Source organism: Lonchura striata, chromosome 11 (assembly GCF_050655825.1).
Source record: "Lonchura striata isolate lonStrDom1 chromosome 11, ASM5065582v1, whole genome shotgun sequence".
In the NCBI taxonomy this organism is placed as follows: Eukaryota; Metazoa; Chordata; class Aves; order Passeriformes; family Estrildidae; genus Lonchura; species Lonchura striata.
The window spans coordinates 8,812,925-8,833,015 of NC_140713.1; the positions used below are offsets into that span (position 1 = coordinate 8,812,925).

A 20,091-nucleotide genomic window follows, 5' to 3' on the forward strand; every position below is an offset into this window, starting at 1 on the left:
TCGTATGGGTGTTGTGAGTATACCCAAGTTCTTTTGCTTCCCCCATGACCTCCCTCGCGGGCTGGTGGAACCGCGGTTCGTTGGGGTTCGCTCTCGCACCGTGACTATGTCACGTCTCAGACACACCACCCACACAGCACCCAACCACCCAGTACTTCTGGCTCCTTTTCCCGCGTGGATTCTTTGTGCACGTTGATTTTACGAGTGAAAGTTTGCTGCTGCAGCCTTGGAGATTTAGCTCCGAGCTCCAAGAGTTCTGGGCCCGTTTATACCCTTTCCTTAACGTGGCTTTTTGGATGTTTTTGGAATCTGGTTGGTTCTGTGGAGTTCCTCAGTCCTGTCCGGCCGCTGAAATCAGTGGGGCACCGCCCGGATCGAGGATAGGGGAACCTCCTGGATAGCCCCAAACCAGACAGCGTAGGAGTCACCAAGTTTGTTATGAATGAAAATTTGTCCAGCCAAATTTAAAGTGAAAAAATAAAATATTTACTTGCAATCAAATTCTATTTAGCCAGTCACAAGGAAAGAACAGAGCTGAGCCCGGGGTTGGCCCTGGGTGTGCAACAAAGAGGTCAGCCTCAGCAGAGGTTTTCCTCTGTGCCCACACACCTCCATCCTGGCACAAGCAGTTTTTATAGGGAAAATTCTGCCTGAGGCCAAGATTTCGGCAGTCAGTCTTTTCTTCTATTCAGAGTCCATAGGTTAATGAGATTTTCTTTTTTGGTGATGAAGAAGAACAATTCAGTGTCCAGAGTTGTTGAATCCCTTGATGAAATTTACTGAACGCTGCATTCACATGGATCTGCCTGAGGATTTCCATGAGATCTATCTCGGGTTTTTCACAGGATGATCAGCACCTGGGGTCCCGTATCTCCCCAGCCATGGTCCATCCCCATCTCCTGGCCCAGCCGCATCCTTTTACTTGTAAATCGGGTTTCAACAGACACCAGGTTTCACCTGTGAGGGTGGGGGGGAGTCCTAGTACAAACGTGTATACTCCAACAAATATTCAATATCACATATATCATATTAGAAATGGCACGAATTATATCTACTACACATAACAGTGTTAAAAATAGCTTAGAAACGGTTGTAAAACAGTTGAAATTTGTTAAGCACACGCTGTTAGTTTGGTTCCGGTAAAAGAGGTTAAAAGGGTACTTATAAGAAATACGGTACTCAATGTACCGTATTACACCTAAGTAAAGCGCACCACCCCCAGCAAATGAGCCTGGACAGAACCGTCATGGGCCAATCGAGGCCTTAAACCTTCATGCAGATGAGGGATCCAAACAGAAACCAATCCACAGGGACAAAAAACAGGATAAAAAGGGTATCTGATCCACTGAACCCGTGCCGCTCCACCTGGAACAGGGACTCAGCAGCCCCAGCGCCGGCACCGCAGCATCCTCGACGCGAACGTTCCTGCTCAGCCCGTGGGCCCCCTTGCTTCAGGCCTTTCCTTTTATTATAATAAATGCTGAAATCACTTCTAGTACTGGGAGTGTCGTCCCATTGCGAACAATGGGGATGCAGCAATCCACCACAGCCCCTGGGGATCCATGGGGGATGCAGAGATCCACCCTCAGGCCCTGGGGATCCATGGGGGATGCAGAGATCCACCACAGCCCCTGGGGATCCATGGGGGATGCAAAGATCCACCACAGCCCCTGGGGCTCCATGGGGGATGCAGAGATCCACCACAGCCCCTGGGGATCCATGGGGGATGCAGAGATCCACCACAGCCCCTGGCAGAGGTGCCCACACTTGAGCAGTGGTGCCTGGAGGGGGCCCAGAACTGGACACAGCATTCAAGGTGTGGCCTCACCAGTGCCCAGCACAGAGGGACAATCATTGCCCTGGTCCAGCTGCACTATTTTTGATGCAAGCCAGTTGCCATTGGCCATCTGGGCACTCCTGGGCCCAGGTTCAGCTGCTGTGGACCAGCATCCCACCCACTCTTCCCCCAGCCTCTAGCACTGCATGGGTTTGTGACCCAAGGATAGGAGCTGGAACTGCACCTGAACCTCAGCCCATCTACACAGCCTGCCTGGATCCCTCTGCAGAGCCTTTCTGCCCTCCTGCACAGCAACATCCCCACCCAACTTGGTGGTGCCTTCCAACTGACTGGGGGCATACTGGATCCTCTCATCAAAATAAAGAATGCCTGGAGCAGATGCTCTGCCCTGGAATGTGGTCAAGAAACTTGGACAATGCCTATTTACAATGTTATCAATGACAGGGGTTTATGCTGCTTTTGGTGTTGAATTAACCTAAAACCACTATTACACATCAATCCCAAATTAATATTCTGACAATGAGGCAAAGATTTGGCAGACAAGCTGCTAAGCTACCTGGACACATATGACTGGCAGCCAATCCTATAAAAGCTCAGTCCTCCATATGACACACTGCTTCTTGGAGTGTGTATGGAGATTCCTCCTTTGGCTGGAGACACCCCTCAAAATTACTCTTCAAGACTGAGCAAACAGGATTTGCCCCAAGCCTGGGTGAGTTGTATGGCTGAGTTACATCAATCTCTATTTAATAATTTGGTTTTTTGATAGCTTTGATGTAATTGCTTTAATATGACTGCTTTGATATAGTGCAGTCATGCTATCCTGTGCTATACCATACTAGTAGTTTTGGCTTCTATACTAATGCAGTAATTAATTCTGATTAAGATCCTTTGTCGAATAATCTATCAAAATAAATAATTTTTATATAAATACATCTAATTTGCCATCCTTAATTCTGCAGGACAAAGTTGTACAAATGATCAATCACGCCTCTGTAATTCCTGAGACTTCAGTTGCTGACAGTTTGGGGCTAAGATTGGATCCCGCCGCCCCCGGGCCCCTCTCTGGGGAGTTTAGAAAGAACAGGGTCCTTTGCACCTCACTGGGAGCTTCTCTAATAAACTTTATCTGAAGTTTCCTTTCCACCCATGATGATACTGAACAGGACTGGCCCCAGTAGTGACCCTTAGAGAACTCCACTAATTTCCAGCTGCCCACTGGATTTGACTCCCTTCACCACCACTCCCTTGGCCCAGCCATCCAGCCAGTTTTTAACCACGTGAAGATGTCTAATCCATGAGCTGCCCACTTCTCCAGGAGAATGTTTTGAGACACAGTAGTGAAAGTATTGCTGAAGTCTTGGTTGTGGATATCAACCTTTCCCTCATCTAAGAGGTCATTCATTGGTCATCAAAGGAGATCAGGTTTGCCAAGCAGGACCTGTATTCCCTAAATCCGTGCTGGCTGGGCCTGATCCCTTGCTTGTGCTGTATGTGCCATGTGAAGGTACTCAATAAGATTTATGACAGTGGCATAAATCATTAAATGGTCTTAAGACTAAAACCCTCATCTTCCAGAACGCTGATTTGGTTACAGCAGGACACACTTAGAAGATATGAAAATCATCTAGAGACTGAAGAAAATGAGAGCAGGAAAAAATGAGAGCTATAAAAAATGCTATTAAGAATGAGAGCAGGAAATGCATGTGAAATCAGTTAAGGGCTGCAATATCAAGACAGTATCTGATCTCCTGTGATCTTAGCACCTTTGTTAATCTTTGATATTTTTTTGATTGCAACAAATGTGCTTCTACTTAGATTAAAAAGCACTCGCCGTGTTACACTGTACCTTTTGCACTTACACTGATCCAACACCAAATGACACTCGGTAAAACCCTTCTGCCAGCTCTTGCAAAAAGCTATTCAGCTGATTGGAACCGAGGTGACACAGCTCCACCCACCTGGCTTCAGCTGAGAAAGAAATAATGGCAGCAGATAATGTGAAAGAATAAAGGGTAAACAACAGAGTGTATTTTACTATAGCAAATTCTTATGGAATTAAATCTAAACATATTACCTCATACAGTATTAGATAGAGCTGCAGCTGAACCCTAATTAACTACTTGGATCTGGTTATCTTTCCTCTACAGAGTGAAAGATGACTTACAGAACCACAGAATATCCTGAGTTGGAAGGAACCCACAAGGATTGAGCCCAGTTCCTGGCACTGCACACACATTTTGAGTTCTTCCTTCTAGACAGCTTTTGAGACATTGGATTTTCATTTGATTAGGTAGTGGTATTGCCTACTAGGCAATTTAACTCCTAAAATTACCAACTTTGTTAGACATTTTAGCAGGACTTTTCTCTTGGTTTTTATTTTTCCTTTTATGTTTAAATGTTGCATGTTTTAATAAAAAACATATTTTCTTTTTTTCAAAAGAATATTTATTCATGTAATGCTAGCCTTTTAATATTTTCTTTCTAGTCCTAAAATCAATGGCCAACAATAAGCATTATATTGCATGTTTACTGTAGATAGAATTATACTACAACCAAGTTGCAAAACTTAATGCAAGACGAAAAACATACAGAGCATAAGGTTTATGTTTCATCTCAAAGAGATTTACAGGAAAACACTTTCAGCTGTTAATAAAAGAGAATCAACTTGGAAGGAACTGGAGGGAAGCACCTGTCTAATTATCAATTCTACTTGTACAGCACTTGGCACACTTGCAAATGGGTTTACTTTTGCTGATCTGAAACAATTCCAGTATTTTACATCCAAATATGTCAAATGGGTTAATGTGTATTTGAAATATGTTCATATGTATTTAAAATAGCCTATAACCGGATTTTTGTTATGCCAGAAAAGTGTTCCTGAGCCACAGAAAGACTTTTTCATCCATGGGACGTAACGTTTTATCAATTTTCTTCCTGTGGAAACTGAGTATGGAGAATCAACCAGGGATTTGATTAAATGTTAGTTTATTTAAAGTTTAATGTCGTATTTTAATGATATGCGAATGGCAAAGTAAGTGTAGCATTTCTGAACAAAGCTGCTGCCCTTTGAACCATGTATTGAAATCTACTCTAAAACAAGAGCTGTGAAAACGGGCAGCAGGCGTGGCAAAAGTACAGTTCTAAGACATTCCCAGGTCACGTCAGTGGAAGAACAGTTAGGCCAACATTGAGAGTTTTGAAAATCTTGCTTCTGTTTCTAAGAAATTACCAGTACAATAGCTTTTCCTTGTGAAGCTGCTGATTGTTACAAACTCTCAAAACATACTCAAAAGGGCAATTAAACCCAGATGAGGATAATATTGTAAATAATGAATCAGCTCTGAGATTGTATTTGCATATTGAGAGATGCTTATATTAAAAAATATGACCTGAAGGACTTATTTTCCAAACCTGCCTTTAAAAAGGTGAGAAGCTGAGGGTATGGCCATGTTCCATGCTGCTCCAGAGTCTGCACAACTGCAGATTGGAGCTTGTGTGGAAACCAGAGGAGTGTGTATGCCTGTCTAACTGACCTGAAGAGGTATTTCAGACCTGACATTTCAAATTCGTTTCTTTTTCAAATTCAAGGAACATAGGGGACAGGACTGGTTTAGTGATAGACCATCCCCGTGACAATTTCACATATTAATGAAGTTATTTAAGAATGTGCATAAAAATAGTTTCTGGTTGTTATGCTGAGGCATGGAGTCCTAAAATAATGAAGTTGAAAAAGCCAGGAGAGTGAAAGGATTCAAAGTGTAGCTCTTGTTAAGTCTCTGGGCAGAGACCAAAAGCTAGTGTGCTGTTAGACAGTAGTTCTGTTAATCAGTGTCTAAAAGACTCTGGCATGCTGAAGTCGTATCTTGATGAACTGGTAAGGCTGTTGCACTCGTGTTATTCCTATTATAGGGAAGGAATTAAAGTACATCCTGAAACCTTGCCTGCATATATATGACTCAGCTACTTTGGTGCTTTCCTACAATCAGGGCAGTATCTGAGGGCACTGAGGTTCTGACAGTGCTCTGGAAGCCTGTCGATATTTTAGCTTTGCACTGCACTGCAGAACCTGGCTTTGAAAGCTGAAAATCTGCCTGTCCCTGAACATCACTGTGTGATAGGAAGTGCTGTCCCCACCCTCTCCTGAACAAAGCCATAGCATGATGAAAAACGCTGCAGGAACCTTTTTAGACACAAACATTATGTATTTTTTTTAGTATTTTAACATGGCATTATGCTCTTTTTGTTAATTTTGCTCAAAGTCAATGAAATTATTCATTATTTCTAATTCTACACAACTATGATATAGTTACATGCTTTTTGTATTGTTACAATTTTCTGGTATCATTTGTGTTCCGTTATGAAAATGAAGCAAAACCAAAAAGCTCATCCAGCAAGTTAAATGTCAATCCAAAACAAAGCCATATCAGAGCAATACATACTACTAGAAAGTTGATGTGCAATATTGTGAAAATCAACAAATCTGAAAGCTAAGACAAATACAGGTCAATAATCTAAAGGCATATACAGGAAGCACTGTTTCAGAGAATACTCTGGGTGGCTTTTGAAGCCACAGAGTCTGAAGCAGGATGAACCAAACAATCTGGAAGAGCATTCTGGGCTGGCAGCTCCTCCCCTTGGCAAACTCATGGTAGGAGCTTCCCAACACCTCCAGGGATCCTGTAAATCTACACACAGCACAGTTGTGCATTCAGGCACCAGGAGTTGTCATGAGCATGTTTCAGTCTTGTCTGCTCCACAGTCAAATTTTTCTCTGTCCTTGATTTTTGGCACACTATCTAGGACATCCTTGCATCTGAGGAAGTCAAGATGCTTCCTCAGGAGAAAAATTACAAGCCACACTTTTTGGATCATCCTCCATCTGGCATTTTAGGGAGAATTTACTGAAAGTCGTCCTTTTAATTTTAACAAGCACTGTCTTGCTGCTCACTGGTTTTGTGGCATGGTGTGTGCCTGTGCTGAACACCAAGCTTACCAGCACCTTATCCTGTTAACTAGTTAGTTGTCTTGACATGTTAAGGTTGTACCACATTTTGTCTTAAAAATTAATAGCTTTTGCTTCAAAGAGCAAAGTAATATTTTAGGCTAGATTTACATTATTCACAGTACAAGTAGAGAATGTGCTGCTGTCATTTTGATGACTTTAAAAATACACTAATATTGATGACAGCAAACATTCCATCACACCTTGTGCTGCTGAAAAAGTCAAATTAAGGCACCAAGTTTTCTTTCTTGGATGAGAAGCAGATTCTTATCACTGACATTCTTGCTGAATTTCATTTTCAGTAGGGAATGAAGTTTTCACATCACAGTAGCTAAAATCATGTCCATAAACTAGGTCCTGAGAGTGTGGTTCATGAACTGTGACAGCATTCCAGGTGTTGTTCTTCCTCAGGGATTTCTGTAAGAGTTCTCTCATTCTCCTGTTTTCTTTGGCTGTGGATTCCCACATGATTTCAAGTTCCCCTTCTGTTTTCCTAGGAAAAAAATGAAGAGAAATCCCAACTTTAACAATGTTTCAGCAGTGCAGAATTACACTATGTGGATAAGCAAATTAGAAATGGCCTGTATTTAGGTGCTTGAAATTGCCTGATTGAAATGAATTCATTTCTTGCTTTTGAAAAAGCTCATTAAATGTAATGCTAAAAAGGATATGACCAGAAAAGTACCCATATAAAACTACCCATTATGTAATAAAAGTTGGATTAAGTGTGCACACAGAGCAGTGCACGTGAGACCCAAATAGTGTGATACCACTCTCCACTGACTGAGGCTCCCTGGTGAGCACAGCTCTGCTTCCCACACAGCACTGCCCCTTCTGCCCAGAGCACTGTGCTCACCCCTTGAGCCCAAAGGTCTGATCAGTGCCAGACTCTGTGCTCAGCTTCTTTGTGGGAGCCAAACAAAGTGGTAGCAACTTAGAAGGTAGATAAATCCCAGGAACCTGGATTTCCTTTGACTCCTAGTGTATGCCAAAATACAAAATAAGGAAATGAAGATCAACTGACGTGGAAAGCATAGCTGATGTATGGAAAATAGGAACACATATTTTAATACAGAACCAGAGGACACAGTCTCAAGCAGTGTCAAGGGCAATATCTGTTGGACATTGGGAAAAAGTTTTTTACAGAATGAGTGATAAAGTTCTGGAGTGGCTGCCCAGGGAGGTGGTGGAGTCACCATCCCTGGATGTGTTTAACTAAGCTGGGATGTGGCACTGGGTGCCAGGGTTGAGTTGAGGTGTTGGGGCTGGGTTGCACTCGATGTTCTTGAATGTCTCTTCCAAGCCAGTCATTCTGTGAATCTGAACTCTTCTTGGAGGACTAATTTTAAACAGAGCTGAGAGCTGCAGAGCCAGAGAGTGCAGACTGAACTGGCTTTGGAGCAGTCAGAGCACCCTGCTGCACACACAGCACGCTGCAGTCCCAGGTAAGGCTCTGCAGTGTGGCACAACATGCTGCTTCACAGTTCAGCTGCTTCCCAGGTCAGCATCTGAGAAGAAGCAGCGGCATCCCAAGTGTAGTTACACAAGAGGATTTTGCTTGAAAATTCTGACCTGATTGGAATTTAAAAATGCACTCAGCAGAGCTGGCTGAGGAGAGGGTGTCTTTTTGCTAGTCACAACTTCCCTTCCCTTAAGGAATTTGGATTACAGAGCAGTTTGGTTGCTACAGCTGCTGGTGGTCTGTACATCTTTCTCAACACCAAAATTTCCTTGCCTCTACAGCTGGTTTGCCTCTTGAAATACAAGTCTTTGCCACTTGGCATTTAAAACTAGATACATATGCTGTTTCCAGATGCCTTCAGACAAAAGGCATTAAATTAATTTCTTATTAATGTAGGCTATTATTAATTAAAAATAAAAATTTCATTCAACCTCTAACCTAGCCAAAATGTAGGATTTTATAACTTACTGAGAGTAAGCAAAATTCCAGTGCCCCACTGATGTTTGAGGATGAAAAAATTACTAGAAGTAGGTTCTGAAAGATTCTGCTTTAAAAAAGCCATGCTCTCATTGAACAAAATTCATTCAGCCTTAAATCTCAGAATCTTATTTGGGCTGCTCAAGAATCCATTTTCGTCTATCCTGTGACAGTTTATTTGTATATGCCTCATCACAAAGGTTTTTATTATGGTTATAATTTTGTATGTCACCTCAGATAACACAACTCCTCCCCCTTGCCTACGCACAACTGCAAAGCTTTTCTGCTGTTGATCCTCTTCCAAGGACAGTTTAATGCACTTTCAAATTTACATTCTGCATCCAAAGCACAGCAGCTGTAACTACCTTGAGGTACTGTTTCTCAGCAGAAGTCTTATGAAATAAACTTTGACCAAGAAAACTCATAAAGGTCTATGACCTGTCAAATAAGACTGGAAACATTTATGAACCTGTTTTTTTTACCCTAGAATCACGTAATTAACTTTGTTTATATCTCAAACCTCTTATTTAAGGAAAGGTTGATATTGATATCTCTTAAGGTTATTCAGTGACTAATAAAGATGTCATTATCAGCTGCCTGAAAAAAAAAATGCTATTGCTTTCTCATTAAAGGTTGCTGGGAATTTGCAATATTGTCTAGCAAAGGCTGTAATTACCAATAAGGCTCTAAAGAGCAGCTTCCAGGAAGGGAAATCTGCCTATCTTTAAAAGCTTTTATTTATCAAAAGTACAACTATATCTATATGTGTTTCTTTTTGAAAACTAAGTAGAAAAATTCTCATCCCTTGGATGCAATTACTAAGTAGTGGAACTCCTGATTTTTGTTATGAGGTGAAAGAATGCAGGAGGGGAGAAAAAAAAAGGCAAGTCATGTCTGTTCTGTTTGATGAAAGCCCATGCTAGTTTGGATACACTTGTTAAGAAGAGAAGACATCTCAGTCTCCACAGCATTCCCTGGGGCCGTGCTGTGACTGCAGCTTCTCTGCCCCGGGCACACGGGGCTGTGCAGGGTGCTGGGACCTGCCACCGGCCGGGCGTGCTGAGCTCCTCTCCAGCTTCACCCCGGGGCTGCTGATCCTGCAGGGGCTCACTGGCAGCACGCTGCTGCTTCCAGAGCTGAAGGGGGATCTCACTTTGCTTTTCAAGAAAACTCACCAGCAACAATGGGTACAGTATGCTTTTCTCAGAAAGAATTTCATGGTGGTAGCTAAGTCAGACTTGTCCCAATTTCCTGACTCCGTATTATTAAACTAAATGCAAGAGCAAAATAAATGATATGAAATAGTTTTCTGTCTTCACCTGCTTACAGTGATTCATCACACCTTCAGCTGGATTTTAAAGTAAACTGGCTTTTCTGCTTAAAATGTGGCATGCTACTCTGATTTGCATTATCTAACAGTGAAATTGGAGAATAAATTAGAAATGAGACAATAAATACTTATTGTATGCACTTATCTTAATGTAGGCATTTTGCACAGAGACATTATCACCTAGATAGTATTCTGGACTAGAAATCTACTCTGTAAATACAGCTAGTCACAATAAATCTAAATGTTTGGTACTCTCCTAGCACTACTGACTAGTTGCCAAGCTGTAGATGTTGAGCAACATCTGAACTACAAATAATTTTCCCCTCCTTACTCCTGTGACTGTGTGAACAGAGAGAGAAAATAATAAACTTTGTAAAATTGTACATACACAAAGGAGACCAAAATACATGCTCAATTTCTGGCTGATAGGCATAAAAGAGTAGATACATATTTGGATTACCTTGGTAAACTATTTTATATTGCAGCACTTGAGAAAAATAATGGAATATGAAGAAACTAGTTCATAAGAAGAGTATCAGCCAACAGTATCACTAGTTCATAAGAACATCCTCATGTTAGTTGGTTTCATAGATTTTGTTTCATAAGCATAAAAACTTATTATTGCTTATATAGGTGTAGAATTCAGCTGATCTCTCAGTAGCATTTAAAAATTTTTAATCTACATTTTTTATATAGTAATCAAATGAAAATAGTGAATCATGAGTTAACCAAAATACTACTTGTAAGATGACAGTAAAAATTCTTTTTTACTTTTAGAGTTGTGTTCATTATATTGTAGTCTAATAATTACAGTTGAGATTTAACAACCACTAAAAAAACGAAGTCACTCATTATACCATTCAATAATGTTGGAAACTACAGAAATAAAAGACATATCTTGATGGGGTTAATCTTGGGCTGGTTTCCATAAACCACTTTTCTTCATTATCATACAGTTAAAATGGATTACAATGGTGTAGTTCCAGGTGCAGATCCTGTTTCTTAAAAGGTAGCTGCAAGTATTAATTGTGAGTGTTTACTGAAGAAAAAATGAATTAATTTCAACTGAAAAGGCAAAAGTGATTTAGTATACTGTATGGAAAGTGTAATTAATTATTTTATTCATCTGGGTTACATCATCTAATTTGTCTACTTTGGGGCTAGAAGGGTAAATTTTGAATTATTAATATTGTGGGACTTCAAACTATGCTCTATCCTACTTTGAAATAAACCCTTTTTTATTTAATTGCTGTTCTCTAGAGTAAAAATCTGTAACATGAGCCCAGACATATGAAAGTCATTTAATTAGTTTAAAATCCTAAATAAATGTTTTCAGAGAAATGTGGATCAGTTCAATTTGGTTTTTAATGCAAATTTCAGAGATTAACTGAATGTTCATTGTACAACTCTGCTACTTACAACTGTTTAATTGCACTGTATAAAGTAACTGAGAAGGTCTGCAGTGATATAAGGTAGATGATACCAAGCCCTGTTTTTCTATTTTCTGATAAAATCTATTTAAATCTATTATTTCACAATAGCAGTGATGACTTGAGAAATGACTGCAGTTTCTTCAGTTGTAAACTGAAACTAGTTTTCTTTTATGCTGATAATGTAAACGTGCTATGAAGCTTTCCACTATCAGAGGGAAAAATACCTTTAAAGGACTCTCTATTTAAAGGCTATCTCAACACTGCAGTCATAATCTTCTATAAATCTGTTACATTTTCTTCTCTTTACTTTGCACACAGCCAGTCTAAGTCACTTGTTAATAGATCAGTAAAACAGATTCAAAAGAAAATAGATCTTTGGTGTCCTCATTAGATTCCCTTCACTTCCTACTATTCTGAAAACTGTTGAGGGGTATGAATGGGAAAGTGTTCAGCCTTTAGCAGAAGGTTCTACTAAAATAAATCAACATATATTTTGATTTATAGAATCCTTTCAAATGATCAGATTTGCACAGATTGACATCCTTCTCAGACTGATATCCTTCTTAAGAAGTCTTAAGAACAGCAGTAGCCATATAGAATAAATTCCTCTTTCCAAAGACCTTTCTGGGAGCTGGGAATCACGAGCAGGGTTTCAGCATTTTCATTTTCAGAACATACCACAGGAGACTCTGCTGGTGGCTGTGTGCAGGTGCTTTCCCTTGTCCCTTTACCTGTCTGCCCTGCCTGGATGGCTCCTGCCTGTGCCCCACTCACCTGTTTTGCTGCAGCACTTCATTGAGGGTTTCCTCTTTGTCTTGCAGCAGACGCTGCAGGTGCTTCTTTTCTTGCTCATACTGAGCAGTCTTCCTTTCAAATTCTTTCTCCTGCTCAGTCATCTTGAGATTAATATCTTCAAGCTTCCCAGCTGCTTTCTTTTTATATACCTGTAAGGGTTAAAGTTAATAGAAAAAAAAAGTGTGATTATAGGAGAAATAAGGACAAGTCATTACCAACAAAAGAGTTAAATATTTTCAACTGAATCTTTAGATCTACGCTGCCTTGCTTAATTATGCCAGGTAGGCTGCACTATGGATCTTTTTAACCTATTTGTTAAGTTGAAGGTATTACACTTCATTTTGTTCTGCATATAAAACTAGTGTGTACAATGAATACCATACTGTATGCTTGTTTTACAGTAAACACAATTACCTGCAAAAAGAGGTTTGTTTTCCAAGATACAATGCTACACTTTACAGCACATGTTGCTTACCACTTGCTGAGCAGTCATACTTATCAGTACATGCCATGAAAAAGTGTTTCTGTTTTGTTAGATGTTTAATCTTAATACTAAGAGGAAGAAAAGAATACTTTGCTTGCTGCTTCACGTAAAAGTCCTCTTGTTCAGTGAGCACAAGTGATTTTTTCATTAGTCGCTGTAATAACTAAATGATAAGTAATGACTGGTCTCATCTCAAAAGTAAGAAATTATTTTTGTACAAAGTAACTGCTTTCTGAAATAACATCCCCACTAAACTGCATAAGCACACAAGAAACTGAAAACTGGTTTGTGCATTGTTATGCATTTCTAGATGCTGCTGCTCTTGACAATACCAAAATCCAGTATTAACTTACTTTTCTCATGAGTACAAATGGAATGCTAAAACTGTTATTTTTCTCTGCACACTGTGATGTTTCCCACAGGCTACAGAACAGAGTTTTGGGATGGAAACACCTCCTTTAATAAAACTGTAAACTAATTTAGGGAAGCTTTGACAATACTGCTATTTATGTCTTGCTAATATAAAGTTTTATTTCAGGTGCTAATCACTAAGGTTTTATCTACATCTGAATCATGGGAGAAAGATTTAAGTTTGCCTTTCGGAGGAATTAAAAAAAAAGGCATTTTTAGACATACTGTATATAAGGCTATATAACCCCACAAAGTGTTTCCTTTTTAGCACTTGCAAAATGTGGCATTGTGAAGTTTAATTTTCTAGAGGTAATAGGATAACAACAGATAATATTTACCTAGAATATTAGCAATTCAATATTTAAGGCTGACTTACATAGGATTTTTATCCTAACTTTTCCCTGACAGTTCTAATAGAAGAATAAGGAGCTTGCAAGTTAACCAGTAACAATGCTCAACTTTTTAGATTCCCAGAGAAGCCTTCAAAATGCAGAGTAATGTTATAGAAGGCTAAAAGTAAACAAGTTCCTTCTGAGCAGAAGGTTGCTCAGAGCCAGCCTAGAGGAAGTGCAGAGTATAGGGAAACAGCTGAACCTTCCCCTCCATCAGTAAAAGCCCAGCACTTGCCAGGTCCAGCCAAGTGTGAGACCTGAAATGCCCTCTGTAGATTAGATGCCCATAATCATTTCAAAGAACAAGAGCAAACCTCCCTCTCGACCTTATCACGGGGAAGGCTGGTGAAACCCTGCTTTCCATCACTGCTCACTGATGCAGCTACAGGGTGGCGTGTGTTTCAAGCTGAGGTTTGTGTTTCAAGCTGCACTCTGCCTGAGATGCTTCAGGCCTCTGGCTCCTCCATAGCCCACAGCTGCCTCTGCTGCCTCTGCACTCCTGCTCTACCTTTGCCAACTGAAGCCGAGTCCCATGTGCAGAATGGTTGCAAAATCAGAGGGAAAAAGTGCACCTTTTAATTATGGCCATATGATTATAGTCTGAAACAAGACATGAGTGATACATTGCTCTGATCTTGCCTCTATGGATGAATTATAATTAAGTCTGTAAAATGCAGCCTGGGCAGGACGGGATGGTCCTGGGCACACTGACACATGCAACTGCTGGCATTTATAGATCCTTCACACCTTTGAATTGTTCAAGATAACCTATTACTGTTCTCTGAAGTGAAGCAGGTAGCAGCAAACAGACTGGTGGAGATGACAGTTTTCAGGAAGAGGATGTGAGCACATAGCTGGAAGTCAGGATATTCTCCTCTAGAGCTGGCCATGGCACCCCATGTACATAACAAGCAGGATGAGGAATGATTATGGATGCAGGTGCTGGTACTGAAGAGGACATTATTTACTCACAGGTAAAGAGACAGTAAAGCAGACTGGACATAGAGGAAATATGCATATATGATTTTTTGGGTCATTCTGCCATTCTGGCTTGTCTCCTAGGAGGCCCTTGGTTCCTGGGTTTGTCACAGAGATCTTGGAAATAGATGGTTTTGTTGCAGTCATAGAAAGACAGGTTCTAGTCAGCAGGCTCAGAATGCCTGAGACATATAACCAACTTTCCTGGGGATATTATTCTCTTCCCTGACTTTTGGCAGCACTTTTGTGTGAGTGGCAGTGTGTGCAAGTCACATTCTGAGTTCACAGTTGAGTGGAAAAGTGTGAGGAAACTGAAACAGCTTCAGACAAAAGCCAGCATGAATTTGGGTACATTCTCTCTCCTCTGTATCCAGATCAACTTATGAGTGTGAAACAGAATCCAGTGTTTCCTTACCAGTAAGATGAATGCATTTCCTTTCAATTTGGTTTATACTTTCTGTTTTCTATGCAAACATGATTAACTCAGAGAAATAAGCTACATTGTATACAAAATAGTGACATACACCAGAATAATTTAGAGATTCTGAGTATACATCAGCTAACATCAAAAAGTGTAAGATTTTGAACATATGAATGAAGGGAATGAATGGAAAACGGGTGTTGCAATATTATATGCTGTACTACCTAGGCCCTTGTATTTCCTGACTGGTAACTTGGGCAAAAATAGGGGTGAATTCCTGCCCTAATAATTAAAAGATTTGGGGAAAAATAGTCCATCTTTAGGACTGACAAAACAATGGAAGCAGTTTCTTAAGTGGCTGCATTTAAAAAACCAGCAATGCTCCATGAGTTTTCAAGGGTCTCCTATGGGAAAAATCTAGAGTCTAACAAAGCAGAATGAACACTCTGAACAGAAAAGCCATGTAGGCAACAAGATTTAAATCAACCCATGGTATCCTGATTTCAGACACAAAGCACCTTCCCCTAAGTCCAGATTAATGTTGACAGGAACGTGGCAAAGGAGCACTGGTGATAAGAACATTGTCTCCTTCAAATGTGCTGGCATGAGCAACTCCTTATACTAATAGGAGGTTCTACAATGAGTACATGTAGTTCTGAAATACACAGCTCCTCATACAGGGCAGTAGGAGAGTTAAATATAGTAAATATATTCTGCAATACACAGCTCCTCATATAGGGCAGTTACAGTAGGAGATGGTAAATGCCTTCAATACAAAGGTTGTTTCTGTTCTTACTAAAATCTCATGACTAAAAATTATTATCAAATACAGGTTCAGAATGAATGAACTTGTTGTAATCTAAATCTTGCTTTCAACAGTGTGTGCATAACTTAAAGATGAATTACACTTGCAATGAATGAAAGGAAAAGGTGGCTAATGATGAACTGGAGGGCAAATTCTGTTACCAGAGACTTACTATTCACAGTTCTAAGTCCAAAACCCTGGTTTATTTTCACAGAATTTGTAAGAGATGTTTGACTAAAATACCTTTTTAGTAAAATCTTTTTTATAAAAGATTTTTTATAAAACATTTTTCTGTGTTTTATAAAAAAGATTTTTCTTTGTTAGATGTCCCCCTTGCATGAAGGACTCCCTGATGAGACAAACTATATGTCCAAGCTCATGTTAAAAGAGAAAACAGTGCTGAACTCTGACTGTAAAGGAATAGTTTTAATACCAGAAAAACTGGCTTCCTCAAATTCTTCTTACCATGGATCATCAAACTGCTTGGTAATTACAATTCTGAACTACAAAGAGACCTCCCAGGGAACCCCAGCCAAAGCAGCACCTCAGGTTATCATGCTGACCATGGCACTGAGTCACGATCTCTCAGTTCACAGAATCACAGAATCACAGATTTAATTAGGTTGGAAAAGAGCTTTGTGATGATGAAGTCCAACCTATGACCTAACACCTCCTCTTCAACTAAACCATGGCACTGAGCACCACATCCAGCCACCTTAAACAGCTCCAAGGACAGAGACCCCACCGCCGCCCTGGGCAGTCCATTCCAGGGCCCAATCACTCTTCCTGTGAAGAATTGTTTCCTAATCTCTAGCCTAAACCTCCCCTGGCACAGCTTAAGGCTGCGTCCTCTTGTCCTGTCACTAAATGCCTGGGAGAAAAGACCAACCCCCACGTGAGCACAGCCTCCTTTCATGTAGAGAGTGATAAGGTCACCCCTGGGTCTCCTTTTCTCCAGACTAATCAACCCCAGCTCCCTCAGTTGTTCCTCACAGCACTTGTGTTCCAAGCCTCTCGCCAGCCTTCTTGCCTTCTCTGGACATGTTCAAGCATCTCAATGTCCTTCCCAAACTGAGGGGCCAGAACAGGACACAGCACTCGAGGTGTGACCTCACCAGTACCAAAGACCTCCCTGCTCCTGCTGGCCACACCATTCCTGATCCAGGCCAGGAGCCACTGGCCTTCCTGGCCACCTGGGCACACTGCTGGCTCGTGTTCAGCTGGCTGTTGACCAGGATCTCCAGGTCCCTTTCTGCCTGGGCACTCTCCAGCCACTCTGCAGCGCTGCAGGGGCTGTTGTGGCCAAAATGCAGGACTCGGCACTTGGACTTGTTAAATCCCACATTGTTGGACTTAGCCCATCTATCCAGCCTGTCCAGGTCCCTCTGCAGAGCCCTCCTACCCTCCAGCAGGCCAACATATGCTCCCAGCTGGGTGCCATCTGCAAATTTACTGATGGTGGACTCAGTCTCCTCATGCAGGTCATCAGTGAAGAGGATATTGAACAGGACTGATCAGTGCCTCAGCACAGAGCCCTGGGGGACACCACTGGTGCCTGTCCCCAGCTGGGTGCAGCACCCTCACCACCACTCTCTGGGCCTGCCCTGCAGCCAGTTCTGAGCCCAGCACAGAGCGCTCCTGGCCCAGCCATGGGCTGCAGCTTTTCCAGGAGTGTGCTGTGGGAGGCAGTGCCAAAGGCTTTGCTGAAGTCCAGGCAGACACATCCACAGCCTGTCCTGCATCCACCAGGAGGTCACCTGGTCATAGAAGGAGATCAGGTTGCTCAGGCAGGTCCTGCCCCTCCTAAGCCCACGCTGGCTGGCTCTGATCCCCTGGCCATCCTGTGGGTGCCCTGTGATGGCACTCAGGATGATCTGTTCCATAATCTTACCAGCACCGAGGTCAGGCTGACAGAGTTGACATTTCCCAGATCCTCCTTCCAGCCCTTCCTGAGGATGGGCTTCACATTGGCACCTGCAGTCCGCTGGACCTCTCTGGTGAGCCAGGACTGATGATAAGCTCATGTGCCAGCTCCCTCATCACCCTGGGTGGATCCCCTCTGGGCCCACAGCCTTGTAAGCATCTAAATGGTTTAGCACAGCTCTGACTGCTTCCTCCTAGGTTATAGAGGGGCTATTCTCCAGAGGGCTCCCTTTTCCCATCTACCAGCTCAGGAGGCCAGCTGTCCTGAGAGCAACCTGCCTTACTGCTGAAAACTGAGAAAAAGATGGTGTTAAGTACGTCTGCCTTCTCTTCATCCCAAGTTAATGTATTCCCTCCTGCATCCAGTGAAGTATGGAGGTTGTCCTTGCCTGCTCTTTTGCCAGTATTGGTTTTGCACTTATAATTCACTACATGTAAATGTTCTTAATATTATGCCAACCTTTTCTCTATCACTTACAGTAGTCACAGATCTATTACACTGCAGAAGATCCACATTTAACAAGAATACAAACCACTGTCTTAGTAGGGGAGCTAGACAGGAGTGATAGTGAAAAAAGCTAAAAATATTTGATGGCTGTCTTGATATAATTAACTAACTCTTTTACATTAGTGTTTTGTGCATTCAGGTATTTTATTAAGGGGTCCATGCAAATTCAAGCTGTTTTTCAGCTTACTGCTCTCTCTTTACACTTACAATTTCATTTCTTTTCTTTGTTGCTAATTTCTATGCTGTGTTGATCCTAACAATGAAAGCGCAGAAGGAGATAGTCTCCATTAACATAGTGGTGGAGCACATTTGTGTCATTTGATGCAGGAATAGCAGTGGAGGTCTTGACTGGCAAAGTAGAATATGGAGACTCTCTGCTTTAGGATAAACTGAACAAACTTGACTTAATATAAAACAGCTTTTGAAAGTAATAGATACATAACTTTCTAGACATAGAAACCAATATAGCATCTTTCTCCTTTCATTTTTTAAGATTACAGTAGAAATAATCATGGTAGCACCAAAGATGCTGAAACATAAATGTTTCAAACTTATTTCACTGTTATACTGCAATTATATCCTGTGCTTTTTGTTTAGAGAGTTGTAAAGATAACTTATAATGTATTCTCTAACTAGGCTGGGTGTTTGAACATCCTCTGAGTTTCTTAACCTTCTACCCTATGGTCACAAGAAAGCACTTGATGAAAACTGTACACCTGAGATAACATTTTCATTCTTCCAAATTGAATGGTAATGGACTTCAAGTTGAAGGAGTGCTACAGCCTCAAAAAAGTAGAAGACAGAACACTTGGATTACAACAGAGAGCAAAAAATGAAACAAAAATAATCTTTAAATATTATTACAACTAGTCATAATTCTCCAAGTAGCGATGTAAACATGATGATCTGGCAGATACACAATGCACAAATACAATGGAAGAAGACACTAGTGAAAATTAGAATGATGATCTATTTTGCTTTTTCAAAACTTTTAAAGATAATCCATACATAAATCTTTCATAAAAACATTGCCAGAGATTAACTACTTTTCTCACTAAAAAACCCCAAACATTTCACAGTAGCTGTTTAGCTCAGAAACACTGCTTACCTTAACTTTTTCTTCCAATCTTCCTAAGCGCAGACTGCCTTCTACAATTTTCTTGAGAACCCCATGATTCTCATTTTCCAAACATCTGGCCTGCAACCATGCAGTAAAAAAAGCTATGTGTAACCACTCTGTTTGTTTGTCAGGGCAGACACTGCAATTCCATTTTGAACTCCAACATTCTGAAGAACCAACATGGATAAAGAGTCCTGGAAATTATTTTCATAACGGCTCATTAATAATTTGTCAACTGACTGTGAATACTGTGAAAGAGTATTATTCTGAAATGGAACATACTGTAAACCAAACCAATTCTGCGGTTTTTTTCCTACAGATATAAGTATGCACACGTGGGGATCCCATTTTTAAGCATAAGACTTATCCTTTAGGTCACATTTAGTAATCTGCTTGCAAACAAGCCCTTGACATTGGCAGGCATTCAGGCAAGGATATTTCTAATATGGTATGATTAATATTTAAAAGCAGGTATCCCAGAGATTGAGATCTTAAGAATAAATTCTCCCAGTTTCTAGGATACATTTGTTGTGCCCAGTTTCACAATCCTGAAGTCCAGTTTGTAGTGGACAAGGATTTGAGCTGTATCACCATAGCTCCTCTTCTAGAATCAGGAACTAACTGCTGTATCTTTTTATTTAATGCTGATGACAACCTTTGTCTACTACCTGAACAACAAGCAAAAGAAGCTTTATTTTAACAAAGTTTTGTGAAATTATTTCAGATTCCATTTGAAGACAAGCGTATGA

General features: G+C 40.9%; 1 protein-coding gene, 1 long non-coding RNA gene and 1 pseudogene across 12 annotated transcripts in view; 2 read left to right on the forward strand and 1 right to left on the reverse strand.

Moving 5' to 3' along the window:
* Positions 1 to 20,091, forward strand: part of LOC146766391 (uncharacterized) — a 138,748-nt gene that overhangs the window by 36,265 nt on the left and 82,392 nt on the right. The window lies entirely within an intron of this gene.
* Positions 4,149 to 20,091, reverse strand: part of LOC144247054 (centrosomal protein of 89 kDa-like) — a 34,297-nt gene continuing 18,354 nt past the window's right edge. For 9 of the 10 annotated variants that reach the window (XM_085589192.1, XM_085589191.1, XM_085589189.1 and 6 more), the window contains 3 exons: positions 19,331 to 19,420; positions 12,280 to 12,449; positions 4,149 to 7,296 (listed from right to left, as the gene is read on the reverse strand). In XM_085589192.1, the coding sequence (XP_085445318.1) occupies positions 7,074 to 7,296; positions 12,280 to 12,449; positions 19,331 to 19,420 (483 nt within the window). In that variant the 3' untranslated portion in view covers positions 4,149 to 7,073. Of the gene's footprint in view, positions 7,297 to 12,279; positions 12,450 to 19,330; positions 19,537 to 20,091 lie in introns of all 10 variants that reach the window. The other variant, XR_014957735.1, reaches the window with a different exon arrangement.
* On the forward strand, positions 14,511 to 19,537 carry LOC146766393 (E3 ubiquitin-protein ligase RNF182-like; annotated as a pseudogene). Its single transcript, XR_014957776.1, has 3 exons — positions 14,511 to 14,561; positions 15,866 to 16,084; positions 16,116 to 19,537. The product of XR_014957776.1 is annotated as an E3 ubiquitin-protein ligase RNF182-like (transcript).